The sequence below is a fragment of the Biomphalaria glabrata genome, chromosome 11 (assembly GCF_947242115.1).
Source record: "Biomphalaria glabrata chromosome 11, xgBioGlab47.1, whole genome shotgun sequence".
Lineage (NCBI taxonomy): Eukaryota > Metazoa > Mollusca > Gastropoda > Planorbidae > Biomphalaria > Biomphalaria glabrata.
Window position 1 is genome coordinate 8,389,695 of NC_074721.1, and position 12,155 is coordinate 8,401,849.

General features: G+C 32.8%; 1 protein-coding gene across 2 annotated transcripts in view; it reads right to left on the reverse strand.

The window, feature by feature from the left end:
• The window catches only part of LOC106054754 (uncharacterized), a 154,057-nt gene that overhangs the window by 9,779 nt on the left and 132,123 nt on the right, over window positions 1-12,155 (reverse strand). For both annotated transcript variants that reach the window (XM_056003656.1, XM_056003658.1), the window contains exons 170-185: window positions 9,664-9,827; window positions 9,259-9,420; window positions 8,354-8,476; window positions 8,131-8,250; window positions 7,607-7,732; window positions 6,556-6,678; window positions 6,211-6,456; window positions 5,960-6,091; window positions 4,700-4,825; window positions 4,224-4,352; window positions 2,726-2,857; window positions 2,128-2,238; window positions 1,398-1,538; window positions 966-1,091; window positions 727-849; window positions 415-534 (exon numbers count right to left, since the gene is read on the reverse strand). In XM_056003656.1, coding sequence (XP_055859631.1) covers window positions 415-534; window positions 727-849; window positions 966-1,091; window positions 1,398-1,538; window positions 2,128-2,238; window positions 2,726-2,857; window positions 4,224-4,352; window positions 4,700-4,825; window positions 5,960-6,091; window positions 6,211-6,456; window positions 6,556-6,678; window positions 7,607-7,732; window positions 8,131-8,250; window positions 8,354-8,476; window positions 9,259-9,420; window positions 9,664-9,827 — 2,204 coding nt within the window. The remainder of the gene's footprint in view (window positions 1-414; window positions 535-726; window positions 850-965; window positions 1,092-1,397; window positions 1,539-2,127; window positions 2,239-2,725; window positions 2,858-4,223; window positions 4,353-4,699; window positions 4,826-5,959; window positions 6,092-6,210; window positions 6,457-6,555; window positions 6,679-7,606; window positions 7,733-8,130; window positions 8,251-8,353; window positions 8,477-9,258; window positions 9,421-9,663; window positions 9,828-12,155) is intronic.

A 12,155-nucleotide genomic window follows, 5' to 3' on the forward strand; every position in this document is an offset into this window, starting at 1 on the left:
AAGCTAACACTAAAAGGATCCTATGGTATCACCTTAAAAGACTGGGTTACAATTGAGAAAATTTGAAATATGATCACAATGGGGCCCCATGATGAGCTGCTGACCAATAAAAAAAAACCACAGACTTCAGCTGTATGGTCATGTCACAAGGTCTTCTGGGCTTGTAATGACCTTCCTGAACAGAACAGTAGCAGGGAGAAGATAAAGAGGCAGAGAGAGCAATGGGAAAACACTAAGGAATGAATGGGCCTGTCATTGAAAAAGGCTCTAGTCAAAGCAAAGACAGAGAGGAATGGATAAAAGACAGAGGTCAGATCATGTGTCTTAAAGACTTAGAAACAGTGAAGGTGCAGTGGTGAACACAAAAAAAATTATTATTGCATTGTATTAAAAAAAAAAAAAGTAATGACAAACCTCTACAAGTTTTCAAATCACTGTTTAAAGCTTGTCCTTTAGGGCAGAAACAAGTTTCATTTCCATTGACATTAACACACTGGTACTGACACAATAAATTGTTGGTACACACACTAGTTACTGGAGAAAGTATACATAAGTATTAAACAATTTTGTACACTTTTTTCTAGGACAATATATGGATTATCATAACATCCTTAACAAAACATTGAGTTATCATAAAAAAAAATAAGCAGATCGATATAATTTAATTTAGTAATATAGAAAACTTTTTCTTCCAAGTAATTTAAATTGATTGGCTATAACAGGTACCTTGACATGTGTATCCATCTCTTTCAAGTTTATAGCCAGGTGTACAAGAACAACGATAACTGCCTAGTGTGTTTATACAGATACTGGAACACTTGTCCAACTTCAAGTCACACTCATTTATATCTGTTTAGCAGAAGTAGAAATCACATGAAAGTTCTCTTTAATATCATAAAACAAAATATCATAAAACCAAGTTTTTAATATCAAAATATTCATAGCTGTCAAATGTGATTCCTTACCATCACAAGAGTTTGTCTTAGTATTGTAAGTGTAACCCGGCCAGCAAGCACAAGAATAACTTCCATTGGAATTGATACAAGTCTGCTGACAAGTGTTTAATGAGGACTCAGAACATTCATAAATATCTGTAGATTTAAAAATGATATATTCTAAATCATACTTAAACAAAAAACTACAGTAAGAATAAAATTAAAAATTACCTTTGTTACATATTTATAAAGATATTGACTACATAAATATAAACATAAGCTAAGTCCATTTGACAATGGATATGATAAACTGTAAAATCAATAAGTCAATAAATGGCATTTTAATTTCCACACATGCATTTCAAACTACAATGGAGAAACAAGACACACAATTTAGATGAACCACACTTACACAATGGAAAATAAATAGAAGGCTACTAAACAAAAATTACTTCTATTTACCTTTGCAAGAATTGCCTGACAGTCTATAACCAGATTTACAAACACAGTTATCAGGACCAGGTCTGTTAACACACTGTTCAGTTTCACTGCACTTGACTTCACCATTAGTGCATTGGTTCACATCCACTTCACAGTATACTCCTGGGAGTTTAAGCAAAATTAAAGAAGTGAATAAAACACTAATTGATCACATGCACATCAATGCTTAATAATGGTGAACTTTTCATTTAAAAAAGACTAGATAATAAAAAAGCAAATACATAATAGATAGTTTATAGGCTACCTGATTCCTGTAATACATAGTCTAAACTTAATAAGGCTTTTCAACACTACTAATTCATAAAGTATTTGTATAGATTTGAGTTTATCGTTAATCTAGCAATTAAATATTCCAGTAGGTTAAGACTTAAAGGTATTTTTTGGTAATGCAATAATTATGAATATTATTGTAAATAATGACCAAAGTCATTCACAACTGAGAGAGGCCAAGAAACATATTATAATTATACTAAACACAGTTTTATTCTGAAATAAATACAGACAAATACATTTTCCTTTATTTTGTTTATAATCACTTTTTAGAGAAAGCAAAATTTTTTATTAAAAAGAAAACAAAATCCTTCTCAAAATTCTGGCTAAAAATTACAACTTATAAATTAGTTTATGGGTGAAACATTACAATCTAAGTTAATTCCTAATTGCCAATGAGAATGTAAAGGTATAAACCCACCTGTATATCCAGGTTTACAAATACATCCTCTAACATTATCACATCGTAAAACTCCAGTAGAACAAGAACAAGATCTTGAACAATTGACTCCCCAAGTTGTGCTGCTACAGTCTGTAAAGAAGTTAAGTCTTGTATTTAAAAAAAGTAAAAGATTAAATAATTAGCAAACAAATTTAGGAGAAAATAACTTTCAAATTTCTTTTAAATTTGTAAGCAATATGCTGATTGTTTATTTATTCAGTAAGATCAAGATATTTCCAGATGCTTACAAAAATTTGAAAAATAAAATCATTTAGTACATGTTTATACTTAGATTCTCTTGTGCTGTTAGGCAAATAAGAAGGCAAGCTCTCTCCTTTAAGTATTTTGTTTAAATATTTTTGGAAAGAAATTTTTTATTACCCTATTAACATAAAAAAAAATAATCTAATAATAGGAACGAAAAATATTTTGGTTCCTTAGAAAAAAGCCCCTTCATTACCACAGAGTAGTGTCAGAAATGATAAAAATATGTCATAAATGTTTAAATGTACTATTCTTCCTATTTTATCTATACTTAGAAACTATTCATGAGATATATCTATATATCTGTACTCACTAAAACATGTCCTTCCATCATTGTCCAAACTTGACCCAGGGGGACATGAACAGCTGTATCCTGGTACTCTGTTAACACATCCAGACTTGAAGCTGCACAAGTTTTGTGTAGATACTTCACATTCATTGATGTCTAGAATTTTAATTGTAATTAAATTAATGATTATTATTTATATGCGAGGATAATTATGCTCATTTATTTTGATAGGCTATAAAAAAAAACCTGAAATTTATAATAGCTAATTAAAGTTTCATACCTTATTTAAATATTAAATGAATGATGTTTGATTGCTTAAAGAATAGTTATAAGATGTACTTTAATATACAGACCAGAGTCTAAAACAGCAAATTATAAACAGGAACAGCCTTAGGCATAAGCCAACTAGGCAGCCACCTAGGGCCTCCTCGTATCGGAAATTTTTTTTTTACAGAAACAACTTTTTCGAGAAACAAAAAGCAAAACCTGTATTAAATCAAACATAGCAGAGATCTATGTCTATAAGCCTAGCTTTAAGTCTCTACTATAACTCAAGGTTTATTTCTAATTATTTAGATCTATTTATTAGACTACCAATGTTGCTTTCTAATGGTAAATCGGTCACAACATAATATCAAGTCTAATGTATCAAACAAAATGCAGAGAATGCAAAAGGGTGTTTTATTTCATTTTGTTACTCATCAGCATCTAATAAAATACTTAGAAAGACACAGACAAAGGCTAATTCCTCATTCCATATGCTAGGACAAATTTGTACAAATGCTCCCTTCCATAGTGCTATTAGATCATGGAATGGGTTCCTGAGCTAGAAAGGAAAACCAGTGACTTAGCAGAATTTAGGTCATTGGTTAATATGCATGATTAAATGCATGACTTGTAGGATGTAATCATCTTCTTTTTTGACGTACCGTCTGTATTATATAAGATAGGATTATATAAGATTGTTTCAACCATCATTCAATTGAAATTGCATTATTTTATTTATTTGTCTGGTGTTTATTTTAATTATTCTGTTTTATTTGGGGCCATCCACTTCACTTTGCCTAGGGCCTCCAGTTACTTAAGGCAGGCCCTGAATTCAAGTTTAATTTCGATTTACAAGTAGTAGCAGACTGGCCTTATGCTAGACACTCCTGAACACCATGTGAGTTTAAACCTTTCTTACAATCAGGATGTTAAAATCTCCATTTATGACAACAAATCTAAAACTTACCAAACCAAAGTCATGGACTTTTGTACTTGTTTGTCTTATAAAAATCTACTTCTTCCATGAATGTATTCACCTCAGTAAGATATGTTCAAAGTAGTTTTGCCAATGTTATAATCATCAGAATCAATTATATTGATTTGATTCTTTCTAATCTACCTGCACTAAAAACCAGGACCCACTATCAATTTCTAGAATTGGTCCATGAGTTTTATTTTTTTTAAGGTAATTGAGTATGAAGATTAAAAAGTAAAACAATGTGAAATTTTAACATTTTTGTATTAGAAATATTACCTTGACAGATTTCTTTATCAATAAGTCTGTAACCATCATTACAGAAACAGTAAGACTTATTTTGCTGTAAATCTACGGAGCAACCCTGTGAGCAGTTCAGTTTCTCAAAGTCTTTACACACATCTTTAGCTAAAATTAAAAATTAAAAAAAGAAACAAATGTTGGCACCTCTAGATTAAGCAATATACATATATATATATATATATATATATAAATGTATCACTCAGGTTGAAGCTAGCTTAAGACTTGGTTATGATCTTCCTAGTGCCCTTAATGCTTGGAGAGGATTGCCTGAATCAGCCCGGAAATCAGTGATCTAGCAGATTTTGTCTCTAATTTACATGCACAACTAGATTCATAACACTGGATATGAATAAGATGTAATTATCTTGTGCTAAGAAGGAACGTTTGTAATTTATAAGATAAGGTACCTATGTTGCTTTCAATAAGTAATTTATAGTAAATTGTTAACTTACCCAGCACACATGTGAATCTGTCATCAGCTAATTTATACCCATATTTACAATCACAGTTAAACTTTCCTGGCACATTGACACAAAAATGTTGGCAACTGTGATCACCAGTTAAACATTCATTGATATCTGTGGGAACATACATTCTACTTGAAGTTTGTTGGTTTAAGCTGACTACAGTTTGTATTAGTATTTGTAAACTAAAAAGAAGTTTTTCATTTCCTTCTCATACTTCATTAAGAAACATAAGTAGGCATGATCTCTAATTAATTAAGGCTTTATTTTCTTTATAAAAATAAGTTTAAAATAGATAATAATATTTTTATCCAATTTCACACATTTTTTTTGTTAGGGTTGTATTACTAAACAACATTGATAGCAAGTTAAACTAAATTTAGATCAAAGGATTCATTACATGTGTGAATTTGACTCCATTAAAATGTTATATAATTCAAATACTGTAAATAAACTTAGTCAATGCTGTATAAACATCTATAAATGATAAAAGAAACTGAAATAGATCTAGAGCATTGCACAAAAAATACTGTTTTAAAATACAAATAGGGATCTATAATTAGTCTATGTAACTAGTGAGTGCATTTTAGATTTTGGTTCTAATATAACTGCATGAGTTTCACATTGAGTTCCATTCCTTAAATTCATAGCCAGAAAAGAAATGGTGCAGGGAACAAATTATTGAATGAGTGTGAGGAACAGAGATTAAGTCTGTATAGAGAAATAGAAAAACTATGTACACATCAATTGTTTATAATGAGGTTAAATCTTATAAAGACCACAAAAAGTTATTCTGAAAATTTCATTAGTTGTTTACTTGTTTTGAATGGTAATAATTAAAACAGCTGGAACAATCGAGGAACTGTACTAGGAAAAAGAAGAAGAGGCACATAGAGAATGATGGTTAGTAATCATCAAATCACTCTTACAAAGCAAAGGAATAAATATGGAATAGCTTTCTGCTTAACTAAAGTATATAAATGTATTTTAACTACTGAAAGTTTGTGAAGATATGTGTTTCTAATTGCTAAAACAATGTTTTAATAATTGCACTGTACAATACAGACAAATATTAACTAAAAAGAATTATATATAAAACATAACTTAAAGAGATGTATATTGACTTCAACACAATTACATTCTTTACACATAAAATCATAAAACAATGGGTTTAAAATGGACAGTATAAAGGTCAGGTTTTTTGTAATTATCAACTATGTATGATATCAATGTTTCAGTTTTACTCACCATCACACTGTCTACTAACTGTATTCCGTTTATATCCAGTTTTACAGGTACATATATAGCTCCCTATGTTGTTTATGCAATCTTCTAGTACACCACAGGTATTCCAAGTAGGATTAATACACTCATTGATATCTGAGCATTGAAAGACATTTTGTAAAATACTTATTTTATCAATCTTATATACTGTTTGAAGAACAAAGACAAAAGAAATAAACTAATACTAATACACATCATTAAAACCTGTAACTCACCTTGACAAGTTTGATTCCTAAAATACCCAGCAGGGCAATTACAAGTGTAGCCCCCCAAAGTATTAACACAAATTTCTCCGGTCAAGCAGTTGTCTGTATTTAAGCTACATTCATCAGTATCTGTGTTGCAATTAACTCCTTCCCAGCCTAAGTCACATACACAGCCTCTGACAGGGTCACATGATCCTTGGCTACTACATTGACAGGATTGATTGCAGTTGATACCATAGAAAGAAGTTTCACAAGCTGGAAACATTGTAAATTTTTATAATGCCTACACTTGATACTATTAACAGAAAAACTACCATTGAAAGAGTTAATATATATGTTTCAAAATAAACCAACCTGTGCAAGAAACTTTGTCAGAATCAAGTTTAAAACCAGTATTACATGAGCAAACAAATTTGCCTTCAGTGTCTCTACAGAGTTGACTACAAGGCTTCTTGGCTAAACTACATTCATCAATATCTGGAAGTAAGCATGTATAATTTTGTTTTTACAATACTCCTGTGATTTGACTTTATGTTAAGTTCTGAATCACTAAATGTAAAAGACTTTCATTTCTCTATAAACAAGTTAGAAGTATGCTGTAACTTAGGTAAAAAGTATGCTGTAACTTAGTTTAGAAGTATGCTGTAACTTAGAAGTATGCTGTAACTTAGTTTAGAACTTCGCTGTAGCTTAGGTTAAAACTATACTGTAGCTTAGGTTAAAACTATGCTGTAACTTAGGTTAGAAGTTATTTTAGGCTAGAAGTTGTAATAAAATATTTACAGGTTTAAAATCCACAAAAAGTAAGTACAAGTTACATTTACTGTATTTACAGTTGGCTAGATAGTTAAAACTTTTTACAGAAAATACAACATAAATTAGGAAATGAAAATGAATTGATTAATTCTTCCTCTTGTGGGGTAAACAGGAGTTTATAATTTTATGAAAGAACATTTGAACTTGATTATATTCTAAGTCTCATTAAAAAAGCTTTAAGAAAATAAAAGAAATGTTTTTTAAAGCACTTAAAATTTAAAAGTAACAATATATACAATTTTTGAACTAATCCAAACTGCTCAATATTTACTGTAACCCAATTGCCATGAATGATTTTATAGCGTGTAAGAATAGATGGGTTGAGGTTTAAATGAGCTTATTTCATTGGCATTGTTTATTTCATGCAGAGGAAACTAGAGTACATGTAGATGAGAGAATGGATACAGTCAAGGGCTAAGTGCTAAACACTGATGGAGAGATCTGAGTTGAAATTTAAATTTACACTAAAATATCCTTGTAGTGTTTATTTGTATGTTCTAGATAGCTGCCTGGTCATGAGGTACACACTTTGGACTATGGCCATCATGGTCCTCGGTTTTAACTCTAATAATAATTGATCAACAATTACTTGTGCATGTTTTGTTATCGCTATGAAGTGCGAATCCAACTTGACAATCACATCTTGCTTGACCATTCTCAACAAAACACAATTGGGAACAGTTCTTAGCTTTGCAAAACTCTTCATCTGTTTCATCTGCAACAAAAAGAGGAATACTGACATTTTAAAAGTATTTTGATGATTCCCTATAACCCAAGGTTTTGAATTCCTTTCATTCAAGTAAACAAGGCCTGTATAAGAACTAAGTAAAATGTACTGGGGAGAAGACTAAAAGTTACATTAAGTGGCTAACAGAGTGACCCATTGTTTTTATTATGCTGAGATAGCGTCATGCTGCTAAACTCTTCTAAACTCTTCGGTAGATTAGTCATTTAAAATAGATCCTGATTTTGTAGAAAATAATGCAGCTCTTGTGTTACTTTATTAATTGTTGACCGTAACTTTAAGGAACTTCTGGTAATTCAAAAAAAAAAGTTTATTAAGTATCACTGTTTGTGAAACAACATGTGTACAACATGTTTTTAACATCTTACTCTTGACACAGACTCCATTTTGTAAATAATATCCATTGAAACAGTTACAAGTGAAGCTTCCAGGTGTATTTTGACAAATTTGTGTGCAGTCATCTGTGTTCTCTTCACATTCGTTGATATCTAGCAAAAGAAAACAGAGGAAATGATCAAAATGTAAACAGTGCTCAAGACTTTCTAAACTCTGTTTAACAAACCAGAGAAAGTGAAAACAAAACAAATTTACCATCACATGCACTAGAGGTGAGTGCATTCCCTCTGTAACCACTATAACAGCTACAAGTGTAGGATCCAACAGTGTTGACGCAGACTTGTGAGCATGTGAAATTATTGTCACATTCATTGATGTCTAGAAAACAAAATCATGAAAGCTAAGTAAATGAGGCAAAACAAATATTCATATATAAAAAAACTTTTTTAAAATGCAAAACAAAACCATAAATATTAAATACCACATTGTTATTTGAGAGTCGTAAACATGTAATTGACAATGTGTGTCTCTCAAAGTAGCCTAGCATCTACAGGATTGAAAGTGACAATTTAGTAATACACTGAAGTTTTAAGATTTTAAGCTCAATGTAATGAAATAATTCCAACAATGAAAAAAAATGATATCAAGCATAAACCACTTGTTTATTTATTAGCTTTAATTTTCACTAACATAAAAAGGTATAACACATCAAGGTATAATACAGTTGTGATCTGTTTATAACAAGGATTTTTTTCTCAGTGAATCTGCCCAGAATTATTACTGGTGTTGGTTTCTTCTCCTTGACCTGTGAAAGAATCTGATGTGACTAAACAAGCTGATTTTGGAGTGGCATAGCCACATTGCAGCACCAATTTCCTCTACAGAGCACATTGCTGTGCTTTAGATAAAAGGGTCATAGGTGGCTCATCAATCATTGTCCCTCTCTCCCCCCTGCTGAAGTCATCCAAAAGAATGCCTCACATACATCTGGAACCAGCTCTGGGACTCCACTCCTGACCTTTCCTTGAGGTTGTCTCCTTAAGCTTTAATGCTGCAAGGCAGAAGGAGATTTGGTGTCTCTCTCTCTAGCTAGCACCCATCTGCCTAAAGGTTACAGCTTTCTCCTTAACAAGTAACAACTAGAATAAATCACCACTTACCAATACACTTGCCCCCTTGCTCTTTAAATCCAAGAGGACAAGGTCCACATACATAGCCAGTCAGATTCATGCCTTGCTGTTCTGGTGTCAGGTCAGTACAGTTTTGACCCACAGCACATGGACTAGCACTACATGCATTATAATTCTCATCACAAAATTGTCCTGAGAGGCACAAACATTAGGTAAGTTCAGAAATAAACTTAGTTCTTTACTATAGACTAGTATGCTATTAAATATCAAAATATATATTGTTAACATTTCAGTGGCTATTGCCCATATATGTTACATGTAACAAATGTGATAAGAATTAAACAATTATAAATAAGGCAAAAAATGACTTGTTATTAAAATCACAAACTTCTTTGCTTTAATCAATTAATTTCATGTCAAAATATTTTTACTCACCAGTGTAAGCTGGATAACAGCTACAGGCAAACAAAGTTGAAGATCCTGTAGCTTTGAGTATTCTATTTTTATCACATTCTCCATGCCCAGTACAGTTGGTACAGGTAGCAGTAGCTATAGCGATGGGGTTAGACTGGCCAGCTTTGGAATCTAAAGCATAAACTCTGTATGCCAAGAAAAAATATTGACATTTAAACATTATATAATTATAATTATTAGATCAACTGATTTATTTCTATGTCTTTGTTTCTATTTTTAGCTAAGACTGATGGCTGAAAATAATTCTCTAGTCCTTCTGTTCTGGATCAATTTTAGTATTTGTATACTTAACACAGTGATGCATAAAATACGGTCCGCAGGCCAGGAAGTGGTTCCACCCGGCCCCCACTAACATGAACATGCAATAGACCCCCACTGGGAAAGACTTGTTAAAAGAAGTTTCAACCATCACAAAGGTTGCTCCAACTTGCTGTCTCATTTATGTTGCCAGATGATAAGAAGTTGGTTTCGGATAAACTTTTCATTGGTTATTGGCATGAAAAAACAGAAAAACTAAACGTAGATAGAGATGGCCACAAACTCTGGCGTATAGCCAAATGTCTCAACCAGGAAGAAAACAGAACAACTCCTATAGTAATAGAAAAGGACAACAAACCCCTGAAAGGCCAAGAAGCAGCAAATGAATTCATTAAGTTTTTCCAAAGCGTAGGACAAATACAAATTAATGAAAGTAGAAATAAAGATGTAAACTCAGAAATCCAAGATAAAATTAAAGAAAACAATCCAGCTTACTCCTTGGGAATGACCACTAATCTTAGATGAATCCCTAAAAGTCCTCAAACCAAAACAAGCCCGGGCCCAGACAAAATATCAAATGACATGTTTCTTCACTTGGGTCCTCAAGCCAAAAGAAAACTGCTACAATTATTCAATGCTAGCTGGAAATCTGGCAGAATTCCAAACATCTGGAAAAAAGCCATTATGATCCCTATACTAAAGCAAGGTAAACCAAGAAATAAACTGGATAGCTACCGTCCCATCAGCCTCACTAGCTGTACTTGCAAACTGATGGAAAGAGTGATAAATAGAAGGCTGACATGGATCCTTAAGTCAAATAACCTACTCACTGAAGCCTAGAAAAGGCAGATCAACAGAAGATCAAATTGCCTTCATCACACAAGAAATAGAAGACGGCTTTCAAGAAAAGAAACCAACAACAATTGTGTGGGTTGACTTAGAAAAAGCATTTGACAAAGTCTGGGAACAAGGTCTCTTGCTCAAGCTAATCCAGCATCACATATCCCACAGAATGTACAACTGGATAAAGGAATACCTAAATAATAGAAAAGCCTTAGTTTGCATGCAAGGACAAAGAAGCCACACAGTGGGTATAAAAAATGGCGTCCCCCAAGGAGAAGTCCTATCCCCAACACTTTTCCTAATATTCATAAACGATCTAAATCACAACCTACCTAAAAAAGTTAAAAGCAGCATGTATGCAGATGACCTTGCCTTAATTAGCACAGAAGAATATGTAGGAACATCGAAATTTTGATTACAAGATGCACTTGATAAACTCAATAATTGGTCCAAAGACTGGGGCATGTCCATTAACACAAAAAAGACAACATATACCATATTCTCACTGTCAACAAAACAACAAACAATAAAATTAACATTAGATAAGGAAGCTTTAGAAAAAAATGACAGCCCTACTTATCTTGGAGTCACCTATGACCCAAGACTAACCTGGAAAAACCAAATAGATAAAACACAGAGTAAAGGCATCCAGAGACTATCCCTCTTGAAAAAATTAGCTGGCACAGATTGGGGAGCTAATCACAACATCCTGAAAAAGACCTATACCAGTTATGTAAGACCTGTACTAGAATATGGTGCCACAGCATGGGGCTCAGCAGCCCAAACCAACCTAAGAAAAATAGACAAGGTTCAAAATATTGGTCTAAGGATAATGACAGGAGCAATCAAAACAACACCCATAAGAGCTATGGAGGAAACCGCTGCCCTGATCTCTCTGGATGAAAGAAGAGAAATAAAAATCCTTTCCCAATTCACTAAATAGGAAACCTTAGAGAGGCACCCACTCAGAACAAAAATCCACAAAACTGGCACAAAAAACCGTCTCAAAAGGACCAATTTCATACAGGAATCTCTAAACCTAAAAAAGAAACACCAACTTGAAAAAATTACTCTGGAATCCTCGATACACTATAATGAATCTCCACCCTGGGACGAAAGCCTTCTTCCTACTATAAGGGACCATATTGAAAACATAAAAAGAAAATCTGATTACAGACCAACAGAGCTCAAGGAAATAGTGAACTGTTTTCTACATACCAATTACCCTAGCAATCGGATGGCTGCGTGGTTGTGCGGTTTGCGCGCTGGATTGTCGTTCGGATTTATCAACGGTCGAGGGTTCAAACCCTGCCCGCTCCCATCCCCCGTCGTCCTGCGGGAAGTTTGGACTA